This window comes from Hypanus sabinus, chromosome 23 (genome assembly GCF_030144855.1).
Source record: "Hypanus sabinus isolate sHypSab1 chromosome 23, sHypSab1.hap1, whole genome shotgun sequence".
Lineage (NCBI taxonomy): Eukaryota > Metazoa > Chordata > Chondrichthyes > Myliobatiformes > Dasyatidae > Hypanus > Hypanus sabinus.
The window spans coordinates 9,158,720-9,174,613 of NC_082728.1; the positions used below are offsets into that span (position 1 = coordinate 9,158,720).

Sequence of the window (15,894 nt, forward strand, 5' to 3'; positions counted from 1 at the left end):
TCAGGAAAGTTTAATTAATTTTTTAATGAAAATGATTGTATCTTAGTGAGATCAATCAACCCGATTAATTTTTTACTATGCCTGACAGAATTAATTGTATTAACGGAATAGGGGATAGTCTTGCAACTGAAGGCTTGCGAGTCTGTCATCATGTAGCTCTCTCACTCTTGCTCCCTGTAGAGCATGGAGTGAAAATTACTGCAGTGTTAGCACTATATGTTGTAACTGTTCAGTAAATAGATCAGTGAGCTGATATAACCAGTAAAGTGATATGAAAATGGATGTGTGAAACAGCAATCTAAAAAGTTATGTCAGACTATTGAGTGATAGAACTTAGGGCATCGCAGCTGTGTTGCAAAGTATTTCCTGTTAAAGAATGGAGTAGTAATGCATTTTGGTCTGTTTCCTCTCCAGCTTTAATAGAATTGACATTCCTCCTTACGAGAATTATGAAAAACTCTATGAGAAGCTGCTAACAGCAATTGAAGAGACTTGTGGGTTTGCTGTGGAATGACGTCCTCGTGATTCGTGGGACTTTCTGTACACACCTGTCTGTGAGGGCTTTCTCCTGCCAAGGCTCCAGCAGTGCTTGGAATACACAGGATGTCTTTCCCTCAGGAAGAGGAAAGTGAGAGGGAGTGGATGATTAGGGAACTTTGAGGAAACCGGTCACCTGGCTTTCGCCATGAGACTTTCAGCTGCTAAACTAATACCTGAAAAATTAAAGACTGCTGGCTTTTTATGTTTTGAACAGTTAGCAGTATTCTTGATAGCATTTCTGATTTAAAAGACTACTACAGAAAATACTATTTAGACATCTGTCTTAAGCCCATTTACTCCTTGCTAATTATTAATAGCCCCTTGCATCATGATGTAGACTGCAGCATTCGGTACAAGATATCGTTGAGCTGAAGTCACTATGCCGTAACATCACCTTTTTACCTACTGTTCATTTATTTGGGTGCAAAACAGAGAAATTATTGACAGAACTGAGCTCTAGTAGACAATATTCAAAATGGATTCTCAAGTGAAAAATTGGCTAAAATCTTTTAAAAGAAATATCCTCAGTGGTGTGTTCCAGATTTGGATAGACATCTACTAATCCAGTTTTTAATATATATATTTATAATATATGCATACGTAAAATCATCACAGGAGAAGCATTCCACATTATTTCAGCCTGCTCAGTCATAACCACTTGACCCCAGCCCTCCCAGTGATTGAGGAGGGATTTTTTAATGAACTATATATTACCAGCCAGCATTGAAAAGTTTCTTAGTCTTTTTTTCTTTATTGTTGCATCAGTTATTTACGTGACTTAAGGGATAAATACTTTATTGTATATTAAAAGTGGCAATGCTCTACAATGTTGGTTTTTATGCTCCCAGAACTTCGTAACGTACAGGATATGATTTACATTCCACTTTAATTAAAGCCGGCCTGAAGGGAGCTCCTGGGAAAGCCAACAACTATTAAATATAAACTTGATGAGCATTGTCCTCAGTTATCCACAAGATGAATTATGACCTGTATATTAAATTGAGATACAGTAGTTCAAAACCCTGGTTGACTCTTAAGGAGTTTGCATTCAGTGTATGATTTTATTTGTAATTTTAATGATAGGAAATGTTCTACAGATCCTTTACATTCATGTGAGTTTTAATATATTTATAACCTGTTGACATTCTTGTCAAATTATAGTATTTCTGTACTGGGATCACCTGTTGATAAAGCAACCTTATTTTTTTTTTGCCCTGCACTGCTGCCTATCAATTGCAAGAGCATCATACAACAGGAAGGTGTCCTGCGATGATGCTTCGTACAGTTTTGGGTGAGGCATGAGATTAAATCTGAGGCTAATACTGTGATGATTTTGACTTTTAAATTAATTGTATCATAACTTTTAAACCACTTTTTGCACATCTTAGGATTTTAATTCTGTTTGGTCTAGAACATGATCCCATTCCCACCCTCCCTCCTTCCCTCACCATTCTGAAATAACAGGCATAACATCACTAGAAGAGTTGCCGATGGACACTTAAAACAATCTTATATTAATAAATACCCAATGCACACATGGTTTTCTGACATGATCTATTTCGGAACAATACATAACACTATGCCTAAGCTTATCAGTGGTGGATTTAAAATGAGCTGCAGACACAGAAGTAAAAGCCAAAGTTGGCAGAGTGTTGCTCTTGTAATAAAAAGCATGCTTCATCATTCAGCTGATAGCATCTAGCATGCTCCCATCGCTTCACAGACTTGAAATATGCTGTAAAAATCAAATAATACAATAAAGCAGACAGGAGCAGTTCACTGTATGTAACACATCAGTTTATAGAATATTGTCTACCAGTTGTTAAAATCTTTTTTTATATATAGATGTAATTAGTTTACAATTAATCCCTTGGCTTTACTTCCCAGTTCTTTTTAAAAAAAAAGCACCATATTTTATATTGTTTTAGATTTTCCTCATTTCCATTTTATTTGTATTTATTACAGAGTGTTCTAGCATCGTTAACACATTGTATTTCACCCCTTCCCGCTGTTACATGGGCTTTAATAATTTAATAAAAAACAAAAAAAAAACTGTGTGGAAACAAACTTTTATGTATGTACCCATACAGAATGAGCAATAAAGTATATGCTGTTTGCACACTCACAGCATAAACATTTCAATTTTATCACTGTCTTCTGTAAGTTATTCATTAAAGCAATATTTATAAGGTGACATTCAACTATCATTGGTTTTAATGTACAATTCCTTCAACTTAACTTTGTACCTTTCACTTGCACTAATTAGGAAGTCAACTGAATGAAAAGTCCCGGGATTAATCAAAAGTCAGAAGTGCTGATCTCTGCCAGCACAGAATTAAAATAGTTCTGCAGTTGATTTTGGTATTCCTAGATTAAAGACAGAATTTTGTATTAAATATGCTACCAATTTATTATGTCTCTCAGCGTCATTGGGTCCAGTCCTGACACTTCCCTCTCCCGGATCTTTCCATGTCCATTACAAACCTGTGGACTCTCACATCTACCTCAAGTTGTTCTTTCTCATTCCCTACCTCCTGTAAAGACTCTATTTCAGTTACATTTGCTCCTATAGTAAGAATACATGAAAGTGCCCCTGAAACATCATCTTTCTTCCTGATCTTTGGTGACCTCTCTGCCAAAGTGGGCAGAGTTCTTGACCACATTTATTCCCCTACAGCTCTGCTGTCGCATGCTATCCTCCTGGACAGGACAACAAGAATTCTTTGTCCAGGAGGATTGGATGGATCATCTGTTGCAATTTCTGTCAACTGAAGCAAAATCCCAACACTAGTAAATACATTCCCCCCTTCCTTCACTTTCAGTGTTTGGAAGGATCAGTTCCCCATGCAACTCCCTAGTCTACTGTTCCATTCCCATGAACTACTCTGCATTCTGAGACACTTAACAATCTAACCATGACAAGTGCAATGCTAATTCTTTAACCTCTTCAGATTGATCAGAGACCCAACCAGTTCTTGCAGCGATTCACTTCTGCTTTCAATGAGCATTTGGTATACACTGGCCCCATTCTATGTTGAAGAAACCAAAAGCAGGGTGGAAAACCACTTGGGGTGGAGTTCATTGAACAGGGAATTTAGCATTGGAGAGGGTCTAGAGGAGGTTGACTAGAATGATCCCAGGAAAGGAAGGGTTAATGAATGGCAGATGTCATTACAACACCTCTTCATATGTGAGTGCCTCAGTAAAAAAATGAAGTGAAGTACATGAGTATTTCCGGTTCCTGTGTTTTTCTTTTGGTTTGTTTTCTGGAATTACAAAACAACAGTGGCAACGAGGAAGTTTAAAGACGAAGCTGCAATGACAACCTACCTGTTGAAGCATAGCACACTTTTCTTAAGGGGAGAGAGAGGAGTTTTAAGAAAGGCAGAAAATGGATGAAGTTCAAGCAGCTTGCGACGCACTGTTTGGAATGTCAAGGTGTCCAGAGCTGTCAGAACAACTTCCTGCAGTCCGATAACCATCATGGAGGAGGCCCCAGAACCTGAGATTGTTTCACAGTCACAAGTTTCACCTGCCAAGCAGACAGACTCCCCTTGCCAGGAAAGATGTTATCTCACTTGGGTAAGAAATCCTACACAGCAATTAAATCCTTAGGCCTGAATGGAATGATTTTAGTATTCACTATGCTGTTGTATTTTATGTATGTGCATGTGTGTATACTATATTGAGCTGGAGTTTAGAGCTAAGTAGGGAGGAAGGTAATGTATTCAATATTTGAGTAAATTTTTTTGATTAAGCGTTGTTTGTTTACGTAATTCATTACAGGGTAAAGGTGAGAAGCATGTGAATGGCGTAGGTCAGTACACCAGCACTGAAGAAAAGAAACTGTAAACAAGTATCCCCAGCTCCTGTGTTTTTCCTTTGATTTGAAGTTACAAAACATAACAGCTCTGGGCCTGTACTCGCTGTAATTTGGAAGAATGAAGGGAGTACCTCATTGAAACCCACTGAGTAAAGATTTAAATAGAGTGAATGTTTCCTTTAGTGAGCGAGTATAGGACCAGAGGGCACAGCCTCAGAATAGAAGAATGTGCTTTAGAACAGATAATGAGGAATTTCTTCAGCCAGAGGGTGGTGAATCTGGATTTTGTTACCATAGTTGACTGTGGAGGGCAAGTCACTGGGTATATTTAAAGCAAAGGTTGATATTTTCTTGATGCTAAACATGCTCTAATACAATTCAAGGTCGTACATAGAGCTCATATGTCTAAAGATAAACTTGCTCGGTTTTATTCTCATGTTAATCCTCAATGTGACAGATGTCATTTAAATGTGGCATCATTGACCCACATGTTTTGGTCATGTCCTACCTTACATAACTATTGGAAGGACATATTTGCTACCATTTCCTCAATTTGGAATATTGATTTACAACCTCATTCTATCACTGCAATTTTTGGTATACCAAATGGAGATGATAGTCGATTCTCCCCTTCAATTAGACGAATGATTGTTTTTGTAACATTAATGGCCAGGAGATCTATATTACAAAATTGGAAAGAAGTAAATCCTCCTACCACATTTCAGTGGCTCTCTCAAACTATTTCTTGTTTAAGCTTAGAAAAAATTAGAAGTACTGTTTTTGATTCATCAATTAAATTTGAAGAAACTTGGGGACCGTTCATTCGACATTTTCATATGAATTAATTTGGCTTCTTCCAGACCTGTACTCTTTTTATTCTTGTTCTGGTATGGAGTTCCGGAGTTTTTGACACTATCATATACATGTAAACTATTATTATTGCCCATGTTAGTTTAGGTTTATTTTTTTTATTTCTTTAAATATACATTTTTTCTTGTATTTTATACTTTATTTTTTCTTTTGATGATTATTTCTAATCTTTTTCATGTATAATTAATATAGATTATTGTACGATCTTTATTTTGCTGATAGCTTAATAAGATATTGTTATCTTGTTACTAATTTAATTCTAAGTCTAATGTATTCATAACCTATTTAATATAATACTATGTTATGTTTATTAAATAAAAATTAATAAAAAGATTGAAAAAGAAAGATATTTTCTTGATCAGTAAGGATATTAAAGATTATGGGGAGAAGGCAGGAGAACAGGAATAGCAGAGCCTAATTCTACACCAATGTCTTACAGGCTCTGTACTTCTGTTGCCTTCCAGTTGAATTTTCCATCCCATTCTGACCTGTCTGTGGCCACTTGCTCTGTCATAAGGCCCAAGGCAAGCTTGAGGAAAAGTACCTCTGGGTATATCGCAGCCTTCTGGATTTAATATTGTCTTGTCCAATTTCAAATGGTGTATTTACTCTGTCTCTATCAGAATGGGCTATTTCGGCTGCATTATCTGTGTAAAATATTGTCTGAGTTTTGTTTTTTCTCTCCTTTAGCTCTCCCTAATGTACTATCTGCAGCACATTACACTTTGTCACCATCTAACCCTTCCATTAACAACTAATCCCCATGGTAACTTGTGCCTCGACAATCACTGCTGTTCTTTTGCCCTGTCCATCCTCAACTCTGCTGCAATTTCAAACCAACTTTTATTTTATCTTTTTCCTCCCTCCCGTCCTGAGAAAGGATCCACAATCTTAAATTTTAACAATCTTTATCTACAAGTATTTTGTTTTATGACTTCTATCCCTGGTTTAAGACAGTTTCCCATTTTAACTGTTGTTCACAGCAGGTGACTGGATGTAAATTAAGGTGATAGCATTCAAGAATTCTTCTAGAGTCTACAATAGACAATAGGTGCAGAAGTAGACCATTTGGCCATTCTGAGATCATGGCTGATCATCTACTATCAATACCCGGTTCCTGCCTTGTCCCCATATCCCTTGATTCCCCTATCCATAAGATACCTATCTAGCTCCTTCTTGAAAGCATCCAGAGAATTGGCCTCCACTGCCTTCCAAGGCAGTGCATTCCACACCCCCACAACTCTCTGGGAGAAGAAGTTTTTCCTTAACTCTGTCTTAAATGACCTACCCCTTATTCTCAAACCATGCCCTCTGGTACTGGACTCTCCCAGCATCTGGAACATATTTCCTGCCTCTATCATGTCCAATCCCTTAATAATCTTATATGTTGCAATCAGATCCCCTCTCAATCTCCTTAATTCCAGCGTGTACAAGCCCAGTCTCTCTAACCTCTCTGCGTAAGACAGTCCGGACATCCCAGGGATTAACCTGGTGAATCTACGCTGCACTTCCTCTATAGCCAGGATGTCCTTCCTTAACCCTGGAGACCAAAACTGTACACAATACTCCAGGTGTGGTCTCACCAGGGCCCTGTACAAATGCAAAAGGATTTCCTTGCTCTTGTACTCAATTCCCTTTGTAATAAAGGCCAACATTCCATTAGCCTTCTTCACTGCCTGCTGCACTTGCTCATTCACCTTCAGTGACTGATGAACAAGGACTCCTAGATCTCTTTGTATATCTCCCTTACCTAACTCTACACAGTTCAGATAATAATACAGCAAGCAAAATCATCCCAAGATTTATTCACAGTACATAAATTACCTTGAATACTAATTTTAGTTCAAGTTAAAAGTTTTTTTTTCACTGCAGTCAGCTATGAGTGTCAGGAAGTGTCATGTTGAATCCTCTGTGAATACATCTAACCAGAGCTCAGAATCCTATTGTCAAATGAAAGCATAATCATATTCACTAGATGGAATTGACTTTGTACCACACTGTGTAATCTATTTTACCCTGGATCAACAAACAAAATTGTTGATGCTGCCTCATCAATGCCCTGAGACAGCATCATTTAAGTGAGTACTTATCAATCCTTCTACAGAATGCCGGAGCTCCTTGAGATAAAATGTATTTAAAAATAATTTCAGGAAACAAAAATCACTATAAAGCCATACTTACATTGAAAATATTATGGTAATGTATTGCTCATAATCACAATTGCTTTTTGATGTATGTTATGCATCTTTCCAGACACTTTATGAAGTTGGGGTTCCTATGATTTTTAAAGAAGTCTTCACCATGGAAATAATTAAAAATTATAGGTGTACACAGTAAAATAGGGTGCAATTCATTCAGGGTATTAACACTGAAGTGTTGTTCAGGTTGTACTGCTGTTAACTCTGCTGTTAGTCTTTTGCCCATCCACCTCTAACTTATTCACTTAAGTGTTGGCAATGTTCTTTGCAAGTTAAACATCTCTATTAAATCTCTTCTTATCCTCCTTTGCTAATATCCTAGTTTTTCCTCTTAACAGGAATGTCATGATATCCTTGGTATCATTCTGACACTCCAAGATCTTGACAGTGTGAAGCTCAAAAGTGGAAACTAAACTCTATAGCCTTAGCCCCAAGTGATTCATGAAAATTTGCAATAGCTACCTTATTTCTGTACATTGTTGAAGACAAGCTTGCTGCTTATTGGCATACCACAGCAGTCTTACGGTAAAATCCTTCTTTTGAGTTTATTGCAATAATTTTTGGTTACTCATAGAGGCACACTAAAGTGATGTGACAGTTTTTTAATTTCATTAATCAAGTCAAATATTGGTGACAAATACAAAAAAATTCACAAACTGAATTATTTTAAAATGATAATTGCGACCTAGTTATGAAACTGTCAACAATTGGATTGACTCTAATATTCTCTGTGGTGTCAACTGACAGTTCTGTATATTTGACTTTTTGCAGCCTTATTGACTGTTAATGTGCTGATTTCAAATTTTCATCCAAATTAAAATCATAAGTATTCACCTTTTTAATTTATAATATTTGCATTCCAGCTCTGTGTATGAGGCTTAATCTAATGAGTAACAGGTACGGAACAATTAAGTATTCAGGTTTTGAATTCAACTCTTTTGAAAATTCCCTTTAAAATACAATATATTCAATGATTTTACATAATTACAAAGTAAAGCCATTCATTTAAGTATTTGTGCTTGAAAAATAATTCATTAGCTTTGAAAGTTCATTGAATTCAAAAGTACCTTCACATCCAAAAGCAGTTGTTGATTTGTTTTGAACAAGGAACTTACATATTTTACAGTTACGAAGTACTTGAGGCACAGGAATGGTTAATCTAGTCCAACAGATCCTTGCTAGTGGTCACATTTGACACAAGCCTCCTTTCACACTTGATCTAACCCCATTAAGATGTCTTCAACTTCTTTTCTCCCTGTGGTTATCTGGATTTCCATGGATGTCTCTGTTACTTTCTTCAATTATTGTCTCTGGCAGTGAGTTCCTGACTTTCACAAACCCACTACTGAAAGAATTTCCTGTTGGATTTATTCATGACCACCTTGTATATAAAAAAAAGTCACTGCCATGGAAACCTCTCAGTCTAGCCTGGCTAAATTCCATAATCAGTTAGATTGTGGCCCTCAGTATTTCACACAAAAGAGACCCAGCTGTTGAATCTTTCCTGATGTGTAAAGGCCTCTTGAATTCTGACATCATTGTATTTTTCCCCTCCACCTTTGGTGTCTCTATGGTCAGGTGCAGGTCAAAGGGTCTAGGCAGATTAATAGTTCAGCAAGGACTAAATGAGCCTAAAGGCTTGTTTCTGTGCTCTGGGGCTCTATATTATAAGAGATATGGGCATCAAAATTGTTTACAGTATGATGTGAATATTTCAATGTGCCATCTCCGTGCTAATATTGCAAATCTATAACGTTCTCAATTCAGAAACGAAACTCCTCAACTGGACCCACTGGATGAACTAAGTTGGGGGGAAGGGAATAACAGGATGGGCAGACAAGAGACAGATTCAGTTTAAGTGCCTGCAAGAAAATGAATCAGGGTAGTATAAGGTATTATACACACACTTTGATAATAAATTTACTTTGACTTTAAAGTGAAGGTGTTAAAGAAATAAAACAAGAAAATATATATTTTTATAGTTGTGAGGTTTTATGTGCAGAAGGGAAAGGTGCTAAAGGTATGACAGAACAACATTGAAAGGCAACCAGCAATGTTTAGCCTGTTTTTCACTTTTATTTTTTTGCTCTCCTTTTGCAGTAATTATTTCATTTTATATATTACTGTAATTCCTAGTATTGCACTGTACTGCTGCTGAAAAACAATGAATTTTGTGACATATGTCAGAGATAATTAACTTGATTCTGAATATTGGCACTGTTACTATGCAGAGAGACCTGAGGAATTAAAACCTTTTTCTTCCTGCTGCAAATTCTAAGATAAAGAATTGACAGATGATCCTGCCTTTGACTGTTCAACGTGACATTAACAAGAGGGCTGAAATATATGGAAATCACAAAAAGCAGAGACTAAGATCAAAATACAAAACTCTCTCATGCAAATCTTGCTAAATTATGATACCTAAATTTTTAAAAGGAAATAGCTGATTAATGGGTCATGTTCAGGAGGAGGGTAAATAAGCAAAGGTGTGGAATTTAAGTAGGTGGCATGTGTAGGAAAAATATCTTTAGGTAGAGTTGGAGTGTGTGACTCATGCATAATTTATTTAAATACATGATTTTTAAAATTTTGACATCACTCTCTCAAGGTGTGAATGCTTACCACAGAAATTACTGTATACTTAATGTCCAGCTATAAGCGCAACTATATTCTTGGTGCCTGGGTGACCACATCTGTGGGGAAAGTAGTCCTTGAAATGGCTCTCAGGTGGTCAGATGGGAGTTCTGCAATGACTTCAGGAGGGGACTTACAAAACTCATTCTGTCATGGGAGCATCCACTTTCTTGGTGAACTGGCCTGTCGGATCTCTGTCATGAACAAACAGGAGAACATGGCAAAGTCATTTTCGAATGTTTTGCCCTTTTAAGCAAAGTGTAGCACAAGTAAAGCATTGAATATGAACCACCCAAGTGGCCAGAATGTCTTGCTGGGTATTGACTTGCTTTCAGCTATCTTGGTGCTTGGCAAAATTTGTTTGTTGTTCAGAAGCTGTTTGAATAAATAAGATGCATCAACTTTAGGCTTTGGTTGGTGCAACAGAATCAAAGTGGTAAAACCAGCTTGATGTGTGGGATCGATAACTGGTTCAGCAAGCTGTTGGTAATTTGAAACCTACTTGTCCAGACTTCAGAAGAATATATTTGCAGGAACCCAGAGATTTGATAAAATCTGGCAGTAACTCTATTTTATTCACACCTACATGAACTTGCTCTGCATTCTGCCGGGAAATGCAGTCATTGTGACAACTAAACTTATAAATCAAGTACCTAGGTAGGAGTCTGCTAGGATGCCTTCAGAATTTCTGATGGGAAATGTGCACCAAGGCAAAGCTCTGTTTGTTAGTAGGAGAAAAGGTTTCCAAGTAGGTTTTTGGGGATGTTCCTCCCATTTTGGCAGTACTCAAAAACTGCCTAAAACCAAAATAGGTCCTAACTACACTTATCTACAATTTATTATATATTTTTAAAAAAGTTTTACAAGATAATTCTGCACATGCCTCATTACATCCTTAGTCCCATTTTCCCTTCCCACAAAATTGAATATTTTTATAGGCACTGTATTCATTAAAGAATTATTACTAAATGGTATAGTGCCTATAAAAAGTTTTCATGTTTTATTGTTTTACAACATTGAATCACGGTGGATTTAATTTGACTCTGTGACACTGATTAACAGAAAAAGATTTTCATGTCAAAGTGAAACAAAGTGATCTAAATTAATTACAAATAAAACAAAATAATTAAGTATTCACCCCCTCCCTTTAATATGACACACCAAATCATCACTGGTGCAACCAATTGGTTTTAAAAATCACATAATTAGTTAAATGGAGATCTGCTTTTGGAGACCTGTGTGCAGTCAACAGCTGTTGCCTGGGTAGTTCACCAGTCACATCTTTATGGGAGAGTGCAAAGTCAAAGCCACTGTTGAAAAGAAACTCACATGAAATCTCGGCTAGAGTTTGCCAGAAGGCACGTGGAAAGACTCTGAAGTCAGCTAGAAGAAGGTTCTATGGTATGATGAAACCAAAGTTGAATTTTTTGGCCATCAGACTAAACGCTAAGTTTGATGTAAGCCAAACACCGCACATTGTCAAAATATACCTTCACTTCTGCGAAGCATGGTGGTGGCCGCATCATGCTGTGGGGATGCTTCTCTGCAGCAGGCCCTGGAAGGCTTGCGAAAGCAGAGAGTAAAATGAATGCAGCAAAATACAGGGAAAACCTGATGAAGACGGCAAGAGAACTGTGACTTGATTTGTTTTCCAGCAAGACAATGACCGTAAGCATAAAGCCAAAGCTAACAGGAATGGCTTAAAAACAATGTGCTGCCGTGGCCAAGTCATAGCCAAGAACCCAATCCAATCGAGAATTTGTGGCTGGACTTAAAAATAGCTGTTCACTCATGATTCCCATGCAATCTGACAGAGCTTGAGCAGTTTTGTAAAGAAGAATGGGGGAAAAAAAATCACAGTGTCCAGACAATTGCTGCCAAAGGTGCATCTAACAAATACTGACCTGAAGGGGTGAGTAATTAGGCAATCAGTTATTTTGGGTTTAATAATTTAATTTGTTTTCACTTTGATATAAAAGGATTCTGTTCTGTTGGTCAGTGTCAAAAAAGCCAGATTAAATCCACTGATTCAATGTTGTAAAACAAGAAAACTTCCAGGGTAGGGGGTGAATACTTTTTATAGGCACTATAAAGTTGGCAGTGCAATAGTTTTGATTTCAGCCTGGTCTTGTCCTTGTTCAATATCTGTTTGAAAACATTACCAAGCATTACTTTGAAACAATACACAAAAAGTGCTGGAGCAATTCAGCAGGTCAGGCAGCATCAATGGAATTAAATAAACAGTCCACATTTCAGGCCGAGTCTCCTCATCGGGACAGGAAAGGAAGGGAAAAGACTCTAGCATAAAAAGGTGGGGGAGAGTGTAGGGAAGAAGGATAGCTAGAAGGTTTAATACTTTTTTTTAAACCAGGAAATTAACGAACAGTAGGAACAGCACTCTGAACAGTCAAAACTAACTTGCAGTGAACACTGAAGGCCATGATCACAACTCATTCCTCTCTGTGCTAGCTTGTACAAATATCCTTTCCACTGTGTCAGTGTTTTCCAGACATGAAGCATTTTGCTGTTTTCCGTAGGTATCCCAAACCACTTTTTTTTTTAAAGAGACCAAGTTTGACCAAGTTCAGGGCTTTCACAACTGAATTGTGCTGTTGTATTATGATCCTGCCTCTCTCTATGAAAGTGGAATGATAAAAGCGCTGCTCATTTTCAACTTGACCCATGGCCCAAGTTGGGTGCATATGGGCAAAGACAACTGACCATTATAAAACATCTCAGCAGATGAGTTCACCCCCACCTCCACTTGCCAAGCCCAGATCTTTCCTTAATTTCCTCTTTGTTTCAAAATTAACAAAGCCAACATTTAACAACTGTCCCAGTTTTAAAAGCAAAGTTGATCAAAGCTGTTTTTCCATTAGGAGTTTAAAGAGATTTGGTGTGTCAACAAAAACACTCAAAAACTGCTACAGATATACCATGGAGAGCATTCTGACAGGCTGCATCACTCTGGTAAGGGGTGGGGGGGGGGGGGCGGGGAGGATGGAACTACAGCACAGGACCAAAAGCTGCTGAAAAGGATTGTAAATTTAGTCAGCTCCATCTTGGGTACTAACTTACAAAGTACCCATCTTCAAGGAGCCGTGTCCATTATTAAGGAACCCCAGCAGCCAGGGCATGCCCTTTTCTCACTGTTACCTGAAGGCACACACTGAGTGATTCAGGAACAGCTTCTTCCTCTCTGCCACCCGATTCCTAAATGGACATTAAACCTGTGAATACTACCTCAGTTTTTAAATATATATATAATTTGTTTTTGCACAATTTTTAATCTATTCAATACACATATACTGTGATTTATTTATTTTTCTTCCATATTATGTATTGTATTGAATTGAACTGCTGCTGCTAAGTTAACAAACTACACGACACATGCCGGTGATAATAAACCTGATTCTAATATCACTCAGGTCAGACAACTGTTTTGATCAATAGTTCAGGACTAATCTAGTTGATTTCAATGGGCTTGGTGTAGTTTTATTAGAAGTTGTACAGACCTGTGAGTAGAATGATTGGTGCTTACTTAACATCTCAAATTAATGCACCTTACAATAAAGCAATGTCCCTACTTGTTGCTTTGGCAAGAACTATGAAGTAAAAATAAACTTAGAACCAAATCACACAGAGTATTTAGTTTGAAATATTTAGGTAGCAAAAATTTTAATAAATTAGAACATAGTTTCAAAAAAACATGATTGCATAGAAAAATTGTTAATGTAACTTCCTTCAATATTCCAGTCTAGTTATCTACTGTACAAGATAAATGTACAAAGTAATTTTGGAACACTTGGGCTTTACGGTATTAGTGTCAGACAGGGATAATGTGTACGCAACCATGTCGAGTGCTGAAGATGATCAAGTAGCTGAGATGCAACAGAAAAACTGATCACTAATTCAGCATTGATCTTGGAAGAATAGTAATAATCAAAGTAGTATTTATACTAAAACATCTCAGGAGACAGTATCATACAGTCTTCATGGACTATACAGAGGTAAAAACTGACCTTCAGATTATCAGTAATTTGTTTTTAAAAGAGTTTGTTAAAAGACAAGCCTAGCAAGAGTGTCAGTGGCGGAGGACGTGATCTCACCCTACCGCAGTTCAATGCATATCCACTTGTGTATCTCTGAGCTTTAGGAACATAGGGTTGTGCTTTGAATTAGTTGAGCCCTTTTTTTAAAAAAAACTGCAGGACTTGGTTGACCATTAGCAGATGTTTACAGCGTTGGGGTCTTGCTGTACTGAAACGAGGCCATCTGCACCTGGCGCTGGGCACGCTCAGCCTCCAGTTCTCTGAAGTACACATCGTCATCGTCACGTGTAATCATTTCCTGCAGCTCTCGGATCTCCTTCTCCATCTTTACACGTAGTTCATTCTTCAACTTCTGGAGGGCCTGCGAGGAGGAGTCAAAATGAATTAACAACTTACCAGCTGCACGCGTTAGCGATGGACACTGATGTTGATTGGCACCACTCTCAGCAAACTTGCTGCAACCTTTAGAACATTAGTGAGTAGTCACATCTGTAAATGTAAACTGTACTGTGGTGCAATTTGCTTTGACATTCCTTTCCCACTGACGGGTAAATTTCATACACCTTTGTGAAAGTTTACTGGAGCAACTCGGCAAAGCCAGGCAGTATCTATGAAAAAGAGTACAGTTGACACTTTGGGTTGAGACCCTTCATCAGGACTAAAAAAAAGACAAGGAGTCAGAGTTGCATGGTGGGGGGAGGGGAGGAAGAAACACAAGGTGATGGGTGAAACTGGGAGGAGGGGAGGTGGGAAGTTGATTGGTGAAAGAGATGCAGGGCTGGAGAAGGTGGAATCTAATGGGAGAGGACAGAAGGCCATGTAAGAAAGGAAAGGAGGAGGAGCACCAGAGGGAGGTGATAGGCAGTTAAGGAGAGGAGGGGAGAGAAAGAAATGGGACTGGTGAAGTGGAGGGAGGCATTACTGGAAGTTTGAGAAATCAATGTTCATGCCATCAGGTTGGAGGCTACCCAAACAGAATATAATGTGTTGCTCCTCCAACCTGAAGCATGGCCTCATCACAACAGTAGAGGAGGCAGTGGACATTGGTTATTCCCATTTTTCCCCCTTCATTTACTCTACTGCTCCCTCAAAGAACATCAATAGATTCATCAAACATGATTTTCCTGTCTTGAATTGGTCTGTAGGGAACCTATATACCTGCCCTGTCTTTTCCATTTCTGTTAATATTTTTTTGCTTGTTTATTCTCATTCCATTTTCCATTTCTTTTAAAAGTCTTAAAAACTAAACAGGAGCAATACTACAACCATGATAACAAGTTAATCTTTTAAATTTGCCAAAGAGCAATAAGTGATGACTGTGAATTTAACTTCAACAAGAAGATGGCCCCTAATAAAGAAAGGGCAAATGCAGTGGAGTAGTCAATAGCTGGTGCATCACTCCAGCTTCTACTGTGGCTAAAAGTAAAAATCTTCAATGAGACGGTTTGGAGAAAAGTTCACACATGGAATTCTTGCCTTGACTACTGCCATCAATATTTACAGGTGTTTGATAACAAGTGAATATTGGTCTAGTTATTAAGGCTGGACTATTGAGTTCCATCCCAAATGGAAGTTGCAAGGAGCACTAAAGGCCATGAGATATTGTTACAAGCAATCCATTTCCCACAGGGAATCAAATCTGAGAACCTTGTCTAGGCTTGAGAAATGGGGACATCTTTGAAATGATAAACTTTGGGAACAACTTGGAGAATGACAAATAACTAGCTTTGCTAGTGATGTTCTGGTGCTGTGAACAAAGTGGGTTTCTACAGAACAG

The 15,894-nt window shown here is 37.8% G+C and overlaps 2 protein-coding genes across 3 annotated transcripts in view; one reads left to right on the plus strand and one right to left on the minus strand.

Moving 5' to 3' along the window:
• smurf2 (SMAD specific E3 ubiquitin protein ligase 2) overlaps nt 1-5,414 on the plus strand; it is a 229,678-nt gene extending 224,264 nt beyond the window's left edge. Inside the window, exon 20 of the mRNA XM_059948311.1 lies at nt 415-5,414. Coding sequence (XP_059804294.1) covers nt 415-514 — 100 coding nt within the window. The 3' untranslated portion in view covers nt 515-5,414. The remainder of the gene's footprint in view (nt 1-414) is intronic.
• Nucleotides 5,415-8,018: 2,604 nt separating this feature from the next.
• LOC132379936 (centrosomal protein of 95 kDa-like) overlaps nt 8,019-15,894 on the minus strand; it is a 59,165-nt gene continuing 51,289 nt past the window's right edge. For both annotated transcript variants that reach the window (XM_059948310.1, XM_059948309.1), the window contains exon 22: nt 8,019-14,478. In XM_059948310.1, coding sequence (XP_059804293.1) covers nt 14,302-14,478 — 177 coding nt within the window. In that variant the 3' untranslated portion in view covers nt 8,019-14,301. The remainder of the gene's footprint in view (nt 14,479-15,894) is intronic.